This window comes from Hydra vulgaris, chromosome 12 (genome assembly GCF_038396675.1).
Source record: "Hydra vulgaris chromosome 12, alternate assembly HydraT2T_AEP".
NCBI classification, from domain to species: Eukaryota; Metazoa; Cnidaria; class Hydrozoa; order Anthoathecata; family Hydridae; genus Hydra; species Hydra vulgaris.
Window position 1 is genome coordinate 57,595,001 of NC_088931.1, and position 15,745 is coordinate 57,610,745.

General features: G+C 28.4%; 2 protein-coding genes across 3 annotated transcripts in view; one reads left to right on the plus strand and one right to left on the minus strand.

Moving 5' to 3' along the window:
- The window catches only part of LOC100209135 (protein PFC0760c), an 8,758-nt gene extending 1,044 nt beyond the window's left edge, over window positions 1–7,714 (minus strand). The window contains exons 1-7 of the mRNA XM_065813828.1: window positions 7,524–7,714; window positions 6,200–7,075; window positions 5,625–5,795; window positions 4,985–5,509; window positions 3,637–4,039; window positions 3,223–3,350; window positions 1–564 (exon numbers count right to left, since the gene is read on the minus strand). The exon at window positions 1–564 is cut by the window's left edge and continues 1,044 nt beyond it. Of these exons, the coding sequence (XP_065669900.1) occupies window positions 1–564; window positions 3,223–3,350; window positions 3,637–4,039; window positions 4,985–5,509; window positions 5,625–5,795; window positions 6,200–7,075; window positions 7,524–7,560 (2,704 nt within the window). The 5' untranslated portion in view covers window positions 7,561–7,714. The remainder of the gene's footprint in view (window positions 565–3,222; window positions 3,351–3,636; window positions 4,040–4,984; window positions 5,510–5,624; window positions 5,796–6,199; window positions 7,076–7,523) is intronic.
- LOC136088860 (zinc finger MYM-type protein 5-like) lies at window positions 560–14,333 on the plus strand. Of its 2 annotated transcripts, XM_065813829.1 has the most exons (4): window positions 560–820; window positions 1,285–1,440; window positions 11,504–11,680; window positions 12,075–14,333. In XM_065813829.1, exons 2-4 carry the CDS (start codon window positions 1,370–1,372, stop codon window positions 12,268–12,270), a joined length of 444 nt encoding a protein of 147 aa, XP_065669901.1. In that variant the 5' UTR covers window positions 560–820; window positions 1,285–1,369; the 3' UTR covers window positions 12,271–14,333. The 2 variants fall into 2 exon arrangements, with proteins under 2 accessions (XP_065669901.1, XP_065669902.1); XM_065813830.1 differs by lacking the exon at window positions 560–820 and having other exon boundaries at window positions 1,279–1,440.
- The last annotated feature ends 1,412 nt before the right edge of the window (window positions 14,334–15,745 follow it).

The following is a 15,745-nucleotide window of genomic DNA, read 5'->3' on the forward strand; positions in this document are numbered from 1 at the left end:
AATAGTCAGCATAGTCTCTGTTACTCAGTTCAATTTCTTGACCGTTACTCATTCTCTGTCTAAGTGTTGGACTACCTTTACCATAGTTTTGTAATGTTGCTGTCAAATGCGTTGATCTGCTCAAAGGATGATATTGGTCACGTGCAGGTTGAGGTTTATCAATCATTTGAGAATAATGCTTTGAAGGCGGATAAGAGACGGAATCATAAGAAGTTACTTCTGGGTGTAAATGATTTTTGGAACTTAAGTTTTTTAGTAGTTGTTTTTTTGTGTTAAGATGGTTATGTGGTTCTCCATCATACCAATTTTTCTTTTCATTGTTTTCTCTAAAGTTGCCTACATCCAAATGATTATGAAAGCTTTGCTCTCCTTTGCTATTCATTTGGCTGAATGGATACATTTCTTCAACGTTATTTTGTGCATGCCCGAAATCTTCATTATAGTAATCATCTTTATTAGTTTTGGTTGATCGCCGAGATCCAAGAGTGTTATCCTTACTTTCAAAAGATGGTTGGTGAAAATCAGGTGATACTTGCTTATTAAAAAACGATTTATCAATATTACCTAAAAAAAATTTGAGAAATAAAAACATAAATAGTTAGGTTATTAAAATTAAATATAAATTAGTTTTGTTATTTGCATCAATATTTTATTAATACCTTGTTACTTGGATCAATATTTGATAATACCGTTTAATTATTGATGGTTTTTAAATGTTTCTACCTTATATTATCATACTGAAAAAAGTAGTTTATAAGAGCACGAGTAAAAATAACTGAGAAAAAAAGGAAAAGAACTGTGTATGACGTTAGTTCAAACGGTAACTTTTTTGTTTAATATATTTAACATTTATAAAAAATATAAAAGTTTCCATGATAAACCAAATCAGACTAAACTAATCTTTCTATTCCTGGGTTAGTCGTTTATTGGACGAAAATTAAAAAATATTTCTCAGTTAATGTGCAAATATATTTTAATTTAATCTAATTTATAACCCGAAAAGAATTTTTAAAAAAGATAAACGTCTGAAAAAAATTTTTTTTATTTGTATTTATATTTAATTACATAAACAAACCTCTTTTTTTGAACAAAGTTACAAGTTTCCAACGTATGAAGGAGAATTCAAAGAATACCGATAGGTAGTCAACATCTATTAAACAATACTTGTCTTTTAAAAGAATTTCTAGTTAGACAAATATTATTTAATAGATGTCGACTACCTATCGGTGTTCATTGAATTCTCCTTCATACGTTGGAAACTTGAAGATGCTAAATAACTTTCAGAAAAAAAGGACTGCTTTGACTAAAGATGGATATTAGGTGATCAAGTAGCCTGGTGATCAAGTAGCCTGTTGATGACTAAAGAACAATGAGCAACTCCATAATAACTTCAAGAACATTTGTTTCATCAGAAGATCTAGCAAAAAAAGGTTTACACAGGTACACCATTATTTGCTTTCTTCTCAATAAAGTATTAAGTCTCTTCTAGCTGATACCATTTTTGAACAATTTTGAAAGCTCATTAAACATACTCCAGCACAATTTTTATTGAAAAAATATAAACCAGTAGTTTAAAGTAGTTGGTTTCAAGGTTATTCTGTCTCATTGAAATAATAAACAGGTTATCAATTTTTTCAATGAAATAGAAAATTAGAAATAGAAATAGAAAAAAAAGAACAGTTTGTTAATTTTCATTTCATTTTCAATGAAATGAAAAATAAATTTGTACATTATTCTGATTTAGATTATTATTGAAAACTATTAACTAAATAATACTAAACAGGAAATTTTTTCCGATTTGTATCAGATTTAATATCAACAAATTCAAATAATACTGTACCAAATTTTAATCTTTTAAAATTTAATACAATGAAATCACACTTTCAAAATTAAAGATTTGATTTTGAAAAGGTAATTTTATTGTATGAAAACCAAAAGACTTCATTTTAAATTTTTGGCACCAAACTTATTACTGTTTATCATTCGTCACTTTACCAAAACAGATCAAACTATGGCAAAACTTTAGGGTTCTGTTCTAAAATCAAGTTCTGCTTTCATCAATGATTGAAATCAGTAACATCATATGAAAAAATCAGCTTTCAGAAGAACAAAATCGAATCTTGGATAGACGAAGATCTACATTTACTTGAAACAATACCAAAATATTGAATAAGTTAGCGATTGTGATTTTAAAACCAACTACCGGACGAATATAAGATGACTTTGACTACTTTTCGAAATTGATTCAAATTATTCTTGAATGTCGAAATACCGTTGAGACACAAAGAAATTCAAGTTAGTGCTCTTCCTATAACGTACTCAAAAAACAAATAATTTTTATTGACAAAGTTGAATTTAATGTTTCACTACAGGTTTTTTGTGGACGTTCTCAAATTGGAACATCAGCTATATCAGTTGCCTCATCAATTGTTTCTTGAAACATTTCCATTTGCTGAGCGATGAATCGGACATTAATGTATGACATTGTTTTGTATAAATTTAATAAAATGACATTCAACGGTGAACCTTTTATTGACTATATTCAGAAATTGAAAATGAAACTTCGTTTCACTTTTAATTCCTACTTGTCATAAGCAACACCCACGTTCATTGAATGTCGTGCGCTGAAAATATAATTATGGATGGGCAACTTAACTTGTTGTATCTACCATCATACTCGTCATTTCTCAATCCTATGCAAAATATCTTTAGTAAATTGAAAGAGATTAATAAACAAACAAATCCAGGTAATGAGGTTGAGCTTATAGCCGCAATTTCCGACGGTTTAAATTTTATGTTAAGCACAGACTGCACTTTTGCAATACTCCCAGATGCCTCAATTGCAAAAAGGTTTATGATTTATAAAGCAATTAGAGCTAATTAAAAAACATTGTCAAAAATCAATACTGTCAAATAGCTTGTTGTGAAAATACAATAAAAAATTTTCAAAATACAATGACACGTTGTCAAATTGGGTCAGAAAATCCTGCTTTGAAAATGCTTAAATGGCTGTAGCTTTCTCGAGCGTTACCAAATGTTTTTAATTTTTTCTAAAGTTGCTTTTAAATAAAAAGCTAGAAGCTAGTATAACATTTTTCACGAGTATTTTGAAACCCTATTCGTATTTCCTTGCTAATAAGTTACTAAAACACTAAAACATTTTGAAGTAGAGTGTCATTTATTAAAAAAAAAATTGGAATTAAAGTTTGTAGAAGTATTTACCAATATTAAGCAGATCATCTGAGTTGCTTCCTTTACTTTTGATTTCTGAAAAAGCAGAAACTCCATCTTGATAAAAATCGTTATTAGAAGAAACTTTTTGCTTTTCTTCTTCTGCAGACAGATCTTTTCTAAAAATTAATTTTTATCTAACAGTCAAAACTATTATTATCATCTATTATAAGCTTATCATCGTATTGCGGTAAGCGCTGAGTTTTATTTTATGATTAAAAAAAGTATTGAAACCTAAGATTTTGCAAAGATTTTATTTGTTACTTTAAGATTTTCTTTGTTACTCAAAACAGTAATCATTTTTAATACCGCGTTGGATAATAAGGTGTTCATTAATTAAAACTATTAAGAAAAAGCCCTTAGAAACAATACTAAATTAAATAAGAAAAATAAATTTTTGCGCACCTGTTAAAAGTTGGAGTTTTCATTCCTGAAATATCATTGAGTGAATTTATAGAGCCTGCAGGACTATGGACAACGTCATCAACTTCATTAAAATTATTATTTTGGTTTGCTAATAAGGATAAAGTAGGTGCTACAATATCATCATATTTATGACTTTGTTTTCCAATCATACGATCATCTTTTAAATCACGAGCACCATCATTGTTTACAAGTTTTGCTTCGTTTAAATTTGGATCAGGACCTATTTGAACAATGTCATGATGCGATCCTATAGTTGCAGGTCTCTCTGAAATGTCTGAGTTTATTGAGTATAATGAGTCACGTTGGAACTGTAATACTTGTTCGTCTAGTGATGTCATAGCTGAGTCTTGTGATGTCATTGGTACGCCTATTGCGTCGTTGCCTACAAAACACAACTTTTAACTTTTACTATTATATCAAAATATTTAAACCTTTTTTAAATTAATTAACATATTCCAGTTGGCACAAGATGTGGTTAGGACGTATTATACAGTATTAATGCGTTTTTTAGACGTATAAAAAACATCTTGTGCCTACTGGGATATATTTATCAAAAATATTTAGCAGGAAAAGCATACCAAGAATTAAAAGATATTGTTTAAAAAACCAATTTTTGAAATTAATAAAAATGTAATAGTTAAAAATTATGCATTTTTTAAGCCAGTTGCATATTGTAAGTTTATTTGTAAAACAATAATAAAAAAATGAAATATATATGCATATATATATATATATATATATATATATATATATATATATATATATATATATATATATATATATATATATATATATATATATATATATATATATATATATATATATATATATATATAATATATATAGTATGCATAATTCCATAATATTTATCAATATCATCAATAAGATAATAAACATCAAGAGCGATAATATTTTTCTCTGATAAGCGCTTGCTTAGAACTATTTGTTAGGTATATATTTATTTTTTTAGATCAGGTTTTACATATATATATATATATATATATATATATATATATATATATATATATATATATATATATATATATATATATATATATATATATATAGTAACTTTTTAACTTGACTTTTTGTTGACTGCATAGAATAAAACACAAAATAAAACATTGTACTTTACAAATCATTGTGTTTTGTATTAAGATTACAGAAAAAGCTTTATTTTACCGTTTTAACAAACTTTATGAAAACTCCATACTAGTTAAAAAAATCATAAGTTTATAAGCTTGTGAGTTTATCCTATTTTATCTAACATTAACGCGACCATTCTACCTACCAATTAGCATCTACCTATCAATTAGCATCTACCTACCGCTGTTTCTACATATGTTATTCCTTTTTTCTTTGTCATCGCACTTATCTTCGTAATAATTATTTTTTGTTTTTTTGTTATGAAAAGATTTATCAGAAATATCGTGATAATCTTTTTCTTTGTAATCATTATCGCGATAATCGTGGTCTCGTTTTTTTTCGTTGTAACTGTCGTCGTCAAATTTTTTTTGGTGATCACGATCATCATCTTCGTGATCATTGTTTTCCCGATGGTAGGACATGTCATTTTGAATACGTTCTTCTTCTTGATTAATATTATATTTATCTCTATTATTGCTAACAGATTCGTGGTAATCGTGTGCGTCTCCTTTTTCTCGTGCATGAGGGTTATCATAAAAACTTTCTTTTGAATCTTTTTTACGGTATTCTTCATCGCTATCAGGGTAGTAATGTCCTTCTCTTCTCTGTTGCTGACTATCTTCTCTGCTATAATGACTACCTTCATTTGCGTTGTCATCGGCAATTTCATGATCTTCACGGTTACCATCATGATGACGGGAATCATCTAAAAATTCAGTTTAAATCATTTTTTCATTCAGTTATAGTAAACAAATTTTAATAGAACAACTCAACTCTAAATGGAAGTATTTAACTAGATATAAATCGATTTATAAACTTACCTCGTTTTCCATAGTTTGATTCATGACCTACTTCAAAAGGCAACCCAAGTTTTCCTCTTGATCTATGGTCTTGTGTTTCCTCACTTGGTGCTTCAGAATCTAATTGTAATTCTTTAGGAGATGCGGATGATAGTAACGGAATAAGAGCTTTATCGTTCATTTCAATTTCAGCTAGTTAAATAAGCGCAGTGAAAAACTATTTATACAAAAAAATCGTGTAGGAAATGTAAAAAAAATATATAAAATCATACATTGTAAAAATTGTAGAATTTTAATAATGTTTTGCAAACTGTTTGTTAAATAAATAATATGAATTAATATAAATATTTGAGTTAATTTTGTTTTTCTTTTAATAAAATTTACAATAATATATGTTTAAACAGAAAGAATGATTACAAAAAAGAAGTCTGAAAATAATCGAAAAAGAATAAAGAAAAAGATGGCAGAATAATAAATAAATAAATAAAAATAATAATAGTAATAATAATAAAAACTTGGCGATAACAAAGAGCAACAGCAGTGAAGATTCAAGTGAAGAAAATAAACAGTAAAATTCTTATTAAAACAGTATATACCTGCCACATCACTTGGATTTTTTCCTTTTAACATAAAATTTCTTTCTTTCTCTATTGGATAATTTTCTCTTTTCTCAATTGGATCGTTATCTCTTTTAACACCAACAACATCAACAGGGTCGAGGGGTACAAACTTTTCTTTTTTATTTGGTTTTGAGTTTGATTTTTTTACCATGTAAGTATGAACAGAATTTTGTATTGAAAAATTAGCATTTTTTAATGCATCACTTAGTAAACCACGTTGTTGGATTGAACTGCTTGGCTTTAGATGAATGTTAGATTTGAATGTTGCATAGCTATGTACAGAATTTTCAATAGTCAGATTAGTATTGTATGTGGTTGGTAAGGCTCTTGGTTGTAAAATGCCTAGGTTTGTTTCGATTATGTGGCTTGTTATTTCATTTTTTCCTTTTATCTTTGAGTTTTCCACCGCTTTATAAAAGTTGTTTAAAAATACATTTTTATGTTCGTCTGAATAATTTTCAATTAAATTTTTTGCAGGTGTTTTTATATTTTCATTTTCCACGTCATTATCTCCACTTTCATCTCCTGAACCACTCTCAACATTACTTTCGTCATTTTTTACTTCAATATTCTGTTGAGGTTTCTCTTTATTGGCGTGTTTTAAAGTAGTTTTATTTAAAATAGAATGGTTTATTGTAACCAAACTGTTACTAGAAGACTTGTGGATGTCCAATTTATTTAATGAGCTATGATTCTGGTGAGAGCCACTTGATGAACGCGTTTGTAATACTGGAAATGGTTTCATCGAAATCTTTTTAAAAGTTTTAAATTTTCGTAGTTCAAAAGATTTCATTTTTTTTGCTTTAATTGATGGTTTTCCTTCGATGTATAACGAACACAGGAGAAGAACTGCTAAATAATTTTAAAAATAAATATGTATTAATATGAGCTATATATTAACTTTTTTTTTAAGTTTTATCAATTAAAAAAAACAACAGCGTAAATTATTTTATTCGTTTTCTCTTTTATTTCACATTTATCAAACACTTTTCTTTACATTTTATTTTAATTTTTTTTCATCTATACTATTCATTCTTAATTGGCTATTCATCTTCTTTTTTTTTTATCTATTTGGGTCTTTTTTTTCTACCAATTTTTCTTCATTTTTTGTATCAAACTTCGCGATTCTTTTTTGGCTTTCCGCACGTATTTAAAAAGTTTTAATCACATTACAAAGATTTACATTTAAGAGTTATATCTAATTATTATACTCTCCGCTTAATTATATACTTTTTCTACAAATTCAAAAAACCTTTTTTAAAAAATATTTCTTTATTTTATTAAACTGCATTTCTCTTACCTGCTATACAAAACGAAAGATAGGAAACAGAATTCATTTTTTTTTTAGTTTAACGCTGTAGTCTTGCAATCAATTTAAGCTATTCATTTTTTAAAATGAAGTTGAGACGTATTGCTAATTTGCCTTCGCTCCGAAAGTGTAGCGCCTCCGCCATGTTCAACTCACCTTCTCAACGCATGACTGAGTAACATAAACTTTAATAACTTAAACAGATCTAAGTGAAGTTGTGCCGGTTGTTTGAATGAATGCTTGACCATACCTTTGTTTTAAAAAGCTTCCGTTTGAAAAAATAAAAACCTGTTTTTATTCAAATTACTGCTAATATATATATATATATATATATATATATATATATATATATATATATATATATATATATATATAAATTAGTAAAATCACTTATCTAATTTTTGATTACTTCAACACTGTGTTTCACCATCAGTAGGTTGAAGAAATTCTTCCTGATGAACCTACTGATGGTGAAACACAGTGTAATCAAAAATTAGAAAATAAAAAAAAAAATCAAAAATTAGATAAGTGTTTTTACTAATTTATTATTGCTCTGTTCTTTTAGAACATTGAGCACTCTGTTTGTAGAATACACTAACATAATTTATATAATTTGCATATATTATTTTACATATTTATATATATATATATATATATATATATATATATATATATATATATATATATATATATATATATATATATATATATATATATATTCAAATAAAGCTTAAATTCTAAATTTAATAAAAGATTTTGAATTGAACAAAGCCGTGCAATTTTGTGCATCTGGATTTTTTTATAACTCTTTGTGTAAAATTAAGTTGAAAGCAATGAGGGATTATGTGAGAGAAAAGACTAACTTCATGTAAAAAAAATCAAACTTTACCTGAATTTGCATGTTTTTGTGTATATATATATATATATATATATATATATATATATATATATATATATATATATATATATATATATATATATATATATATATATATATATATATATATATATACAGTGGTGGCCAAAAGTTCTGGAACATCATATTTTATGTTATGAAATCAATATATTTGTGTGAAAAACAATTTATTAGTAAATTTTTTTATTTTTTTCAATAAAATAAGTGTTTATAACAATTTTAAAGATGATAGGTACATGCACATACATGATAAAAGTTCAATATTTAATGGAAGCATAGTTATTGTCAATTACCATTTGGATACGTTTTGGCATGCTGTTAACAAGTTTTGTACAATAGTCTGGTGTAATTTCATGGATCCACACTGATTTGATTGCTTCAACTAAATCATTATAGGATCTAGGCTTTTTGGCAGCAACTTTTACTTTCATAATATGATAACAATTTTCAAGGGTTTGAATTCCTTCATCAGCAAACCACTTCTTTACAATTTTGGCTGTGTGGCATGGTACACCATCCTGTTGGAAATAAGTGCAGTTCAAGATCTGCATGAAAGGTGGCAACTTCTCCTTCATAACATCCAAATAGACTTTGCTGTTTATTGTGGTATTCTTGGGCATTATCCATAATGGCCCATGTCCTTTGGCAGAAATAGCACCCCAAACCATACAAGACACAGGAGCCTTGACACTGCTAACTGTATATTTTGGCATATATCTACAGTTTTTTGGTCTTCTTACAAAGTTGTTTGTAACATTAAATTGTTTAATACATGTTTCATCAGAAAAAAGAACTTTAGACCAATTTTCTCCAGTCCAATTTTTGTAGCGCTGACAAAATGTTTTTCGATCTTTTAGGTTTTTTAATGATAAAAAAGGTTTTTTTGCTGGCTTGCATGCCTTCATTTTGAAATCAACCAAAAGCCTTCTTCTAACTGTTCGGTCACTTCCTTTTTTCTCAATAAAAATTTCTTTTGAAATCTCGTGTGCAGATGGATTGCCGTGCCGTGGATTTGCATGGCTGATCCGGCCAATAAGTTTGTCAGTTCTTGAAGTGGTTGCTCTGGGCCTGCCTGATCTCATCTTTGAAGTAAAATTTAATTGGGACTCTTCTTTATGCCTTTTTAAAGTTCTACTTACAGTTGATAATGAACAACCAAGCTTTTCAGATACTTCTCTTTGAACTAAACCTTGTTCATATAATGCAGCAATAATTCCTCTTTTTTTAGGTGAAAGTTCTGGCATAATATAGCTGATAAATTGCTTATGAATAATAAAAAACGATAATAAATTGCGCAATATACAAAAATGTAACTATAAACATATTGCTATGTAAAAACAAAAGCATCAAACTTTCAAAATTTATACTTTAGATCAAAAATAAATTTTTTTTGGTCGTTAAATGTTTTGTTCCAAGACTTTTGGCCACCACTGTATATATATATATATATATATATATATATATATATATATATATATATATATATATATATATATATATATATATATATATATATATATATATATATATATATAAATAAACAACTTTAAAAAGTATTCTACACAATAGAGTGCTCAATGTTCTTAAAAGAACAGAGCAATTATATATTAGTAGAAAATCACTTAACAAAAATATTTTTTCCATTTAACACTGAGTTTCATCAACAAAGATTCATCAGAAATCTTTTTCTGATGAATCTTTGTTGATGAAAAAGATTTCTGATGAATCTTTGTTGATGAAACACAGTGTTAAATGGAAAAAGTTTTTGTTAAGTGATTTTATACTAATATATATATATATATATATATATATATATATATATATATATATATATATATATATATATATATATATATATATATATATATATATTCATATCTTATATTAGATATTAAATGATGCCAAAGCAACAATAGTTTTATAAAAAACATGTTTTTTGTCATTAACAATATATTGGAATGTAAGTTGTAATGTCGCAAAACTAGATCAAATTTAATTAACCCTTAATTCAATAAAACTACTATCGTAATACCCTTATATCACTTATTTATGCCTTAGAGTACGAAATGTTTTTAAAGAAATAAACTATACTTTAAAATTGTGAATATTTTCCCCTTCATTATCTCTCTGAGGCATAGGTAGAGCAGCCGTGGCGCAGTGTGCTTCAGAAACATAAAATCTGTGGTTCAAACCCCACCTCTGGGCAAGTTTTGCGACATCGGTTGGGAAGGAGGCATGAACTTCCTATTAAATGCTCTTCCGCGGTGCTCTGTAATAAGACCGTAAGGACTTCTTAGAGCACCTAAAAGTTTAAAAACAAAAAAGGAAATAAATTGAGCGACCCTTTTACAAAGACATGACTTTAGTGATAGTGGTCTTAATTATTGTTGAAACTTTTTATAAAATTTTTTGTGTAAAAGGTTTTTGATTCTGAATAAGAGTTCTTTTAATAATAAGTTGTTTTCTGAAAATTTTGTTAGATATTTATGAAAAACGTCACCAATTTAGGTTAAAATATTTGTAGAGCTATTCCATTCCGAGGCGATTCAACAAATAAAATGAAGGTTGGGGGAGGGGGGAAGGAGGGGGTTGGAATCCTTAAAAAAAACGGCTGGTTACCAAAAAAAAAAAAAAAATTACTTGAGTTACAAATGTTTATGTTGAATTTGTATAATGAACTAAATTAACCCAACCAGTTGTTAAAGCTATTAATTATGAGGATTGGGAAAAATAGTTAGAAAATTGAAAAAATTAGTAAATAACAAGAATGTAGTGCACATTTAGAATCATGTAAGCCAGGGCTGGCATAAGGAAATAATAAGTGGAGGGTTGAGATAAGGGGGGGGGGGGGGGAGGTAGCTAAAAATATTTTGCAAATTTTATAAAACTAATTTTCAGATAATTTAAAAAGAAAACCACGTGTATCCATTTTCCAGAGGCTACCTTTGGGGGGGGGGGGGACCATTCCGGATTTGGCAAGGCCTCAGGATTTTTAGGGCCTCATAATTTTAAAATTTAAATATATATTTTATAATAAAAATATTAATATTAATAGAGAAAAAGAAAACTCGAGGAAGATATACCTCGCCACTCAGAAGAATTCAATTTTGCGTCACCTTAAGCCACTGAGTGATGGGATTTATGGTCCTCAACCCGAAGATGATCAACAGCCCCTCTATGTTCCAGAAAATAATCTTGTTGAAGAAAATATTACGTTTCCATCAACATCACAGTAAGTAGGAAATTACTTTTGTATGAAAACAGTACAGTCCCAGTTATCCGTCACTCGGTTATCCGAAAAGAACTTTTTTTTTCCCATTTTTTTTAGTTTTATTTGTTAACTTACCTTTTTTTTTCATAGTTTCTATTGATATTTTGCATATTTTTGCCTTGTTTTGCGTTATTTAAATAATATAAATACGCACAATCACATTAAAAACTGTAACCTACTAATGCTTATAAATTATTATTTTTTTTCATTCTCCGTATCCTTGTTATCCGACAATTTTTTCTCTTATCCGACACCCCTTGGTCCCGTATTAGTTGGATAATAGAGACTCTACTGTATAAATCTTTCTTCTCTTATGAAAGATCCAATTCTAATTTCCTTAATTGTTGCATTTCAGAATTGAGGATCCTGCTCTTTGGCCCAAAATCTTAATGAATTCATTTAGAGAAATTCTAGTTCAACAAGGTTCTATAAAACTGAAGGAGGAAGATTTTCCAAAAGATGACCATGGACGAAAGTTCTCTGTGATGTATTATTATTATATATTAAAGGGCATTTTCCAAATGGGGAAACCTATGAAAGAAAATGGTTAGTTTATTCCAAGTATTCAGCATATTTTGTTTTCCTTGCAAAATATTTTCTATCGGAAAAAAGAGAACAAAATTAACTGAAAATGGATACTCTGATTGGAAACATATAACATCAGATCTCAAGGACCATAAGAAGTCCGTAAACTACAAGGAATGCTTTATAAAGTGGATGGATTTGGCTGCAAGAATGAAGAAAAATAAGACTGTCAATGAATGCAACTTAAAAAAAATCAAATTAGAAGTGGAGTATTCGCAAAACATTTTGAAGAGAATAATTTCTGTTATAAAATTTCTTGCCTCTCACAATTTAACATACAAAGACACACTGATAAATTATTTTCTAAAGACAATGGAAATGTTTTGGGCTTGATTGAAATGATTTCAGAATTTGATCCAATACTTCAAGAGCATCTAAGAAAAGTTAAACCACACGAAGTAAGTGATCACTATCTTGGCAAAAACATTCAAAACCAAATTATTCAACTTTTGGGTTCAGAGATAAAGAAATCTATAATTTTAAATTGTCAGAATGCAAAATATTATTCAATAATTATGGATTGCACTACAGACGTAACTCACCAAGAACAATTAACCCTAGTTCTTAGATTTTACAACTGCAAGTAATTTGCAGTTGAAGAACATTTTATTGGATTTGTTGATGTAAATAGGACAACCGGTGAAGTTTTAACAGAAACTTTCCTGAAACATTTGACATAAGCAGGTCTTGATATATTAAATTGTCGAGGTCAATCATATGATAATGAAGCAAAAATGAAAGGGATTCATTCTGGAGTGCAAAAAAGAATAAGAGACATTAACCCTAGAGCGTTTTTTATGCCATGTAGTGCCCACAGTTTGAATTTGATGGTATGTGATGCTGCAAAATCTTCTTCAAAAGTAGTGTCATTTTTTGGTTTATTTCAAGAAGTTTATAACTTTTTCTCAGGTTCTAATATCAGGTGGGCCATTTTAATGAAATCAGTGCAAACTTTGAATTTGAAGCCACTGTCTGATACTCGATGGAAGTCTCGAGTGGACAGCTTAAAGACATTAAAATATGAATATTCCAAAATTTATGATGCTCTAGTTGAAATTGCTAACAGTTCAGAGTATGATGCATCTACTAAATTTCAGGCAATTAATCTTGCCAAGCAAATGTTCAAATTTACATTCATGGTAAGCTTGAGTGTATGGTATGACATATTATTTCAAGTAAATTTGGTCAGCAAAAAAATGCAGTCTCCAGACTATGATCTATCAACAGCATAAACCGAAATTGACCAACTACTCAAGTATTTTAATGACTTTCGTGATAAAGGAATTAAGGATGCCAAACTTTTTGCTATGGAAATTGCAGAAGAATTAGAAGCAAGTCCTCAGTTTGAAGCTGAAAACACAGTTTGTCCCCGAAAGAAAAAAACTATTTTTTCCTATGAATCTGCAGATGAACCAATTTTAAATCCAGAAACACAGTATGTGGTGGAGGTTTTCAATGTACTGGTAGATCAAGTGCTATCATCTTTAACAAGTCAATTTAATCAACTGAAAGAACTTTCTGAGCTTTTTGGATTCTTATATAAAATTCCAGAAGTCACCCAATATACTGAAGCACTTAAGAAACATAGCTAGGATTTAGAGGTTGTCTTAACTGAAGATGGACATTCAGATGTGATTTCAAATCAATTATTTAATGAAATCAAAGCAATATCCAGTATGGTTCCAGGAAAATTGCTCCCTAAGGCACTGATCAAGTTTATTTTAGAAAATCACTACAAACTATCTTTTCCAAATTTAGTTATAGCATTGCGAATTTTATTGACATTGCCACTCAGTGTTGCTTCCGCAGAAAGAAGTTTCTCAAAACTTAGATTAATTAAAACCTACTTAAGGTCAAATATGTCACAATGCAGACTTACAGGCTTAGCTGAGATATCAATTGAAATTGACAAGTTAAAGAACATAGATATTAGTGCATTAGTTGAAACATTTGCCAATATTAAAGCTCGTAAAGTCAAGTTTCAATGAAGTCATGACTATAATAATAATTTGATAAAAATAATTAAAAATTTTTTTTTTTCATTTCAGGGGTCTCACATTTTGATCTTGCCCAGGGCCTCCAAAGTTCAAAGGCAGCCTCTGTCATTTTTAATACAGTATAACATCAACTATAAGCATATTTTTCTAAAATTTAACGTCGTATCAAATTATTTCACGCAGACTTAAATTAAAATAATATATTACAATCTAAAAAGAGTTTAACGTTTGCCAAAATAAGAAATTGCAGTGTCTTTAATTTTTCTATTTACAAAGTCTTGCTATAAATTTTATTTATTAAGTTGTAAAAAGTAGAAAATGATTCAATCGCTTTTGAGTCGAGGTCGATCGACTATTTGACTTCATCATTCTTTGATGAGAGAAAGATCGCTCAGCTGTGCAGGTTGTCAATAGTATCGCCAAGTAAAATTTGAGCAATTTTGATATTTTAGAAAACATTATTAAGACTCCTTTAGTGTCGTTCAACATACCAATTATAGTTGTGATTAATTTTTCTTGTTTAGCATTTTACATGTGATATTATAAGTTTCCTTAATGGATTTAAACAGAAAGAGTAAAGCTTTTAATCATAACTCATAAACTATATAACTTTTATAGAAAACTTTTATAATATCTTGATATGTCCATATCACTATTTGCAGTGGACAATATTTTTTCCAAAGCAATGAATAATTCCATTAAACTTTCTGGAAATCGTTGATTTCTATAACGTCTAGTACCTCGTGATACTGGACTCGGTAACAATCCATCATGTTCCATTTGTGATTGTTCAGAATATTATCATCAAAGCGAGAAGGACTTAAACGTCGGCAAGGCAAGCAAGCATGAGTCGAATTGTTACCAAATTTATCAACTCCTTCCTTAACATAAGATTTAAAAAATAATTTAAAACGAGTTTCAGACCGCATATATGATATATGAAATTTTAATAACATTATTGATGAAGCAATTGTATCTAATTCATCTTTTCATCAACTGTATCAAATTGCATCTAATTCAGAAGTATAATTGAAATGATATTAACTTTTCAATTAAGTCTACTGCTTTAGCTCTGTTAGGATCATTTGATTCTGAAATTTCTTGAAGCTCTGAAATAATTACTTGAAAATTTGTCAGAATTTGGTCCTAGTGGTAAAAAAAGTTAGACGAGGAGCACTTAAATTGATTTGCTTGTCATCCTCATCAAGTAAAACACATTGTAATTTTTTAAACCCTACCAGTTTCTTTGGAGCTAAATGAATGAAATTATGCAACAGCTTGCACAACTCTTGTCCCTCAATCATCCAAATAACTTGTTTATTAGAATCTTGAAAACCAAGGTTGATCCGATGTGTGTAACAATGTATAAAAATCGCTTCTTTGAAATCATTTTAAATAGTTTGGCATGATGACTTAAATGCTTTGTCATTCAATTAGCACCATC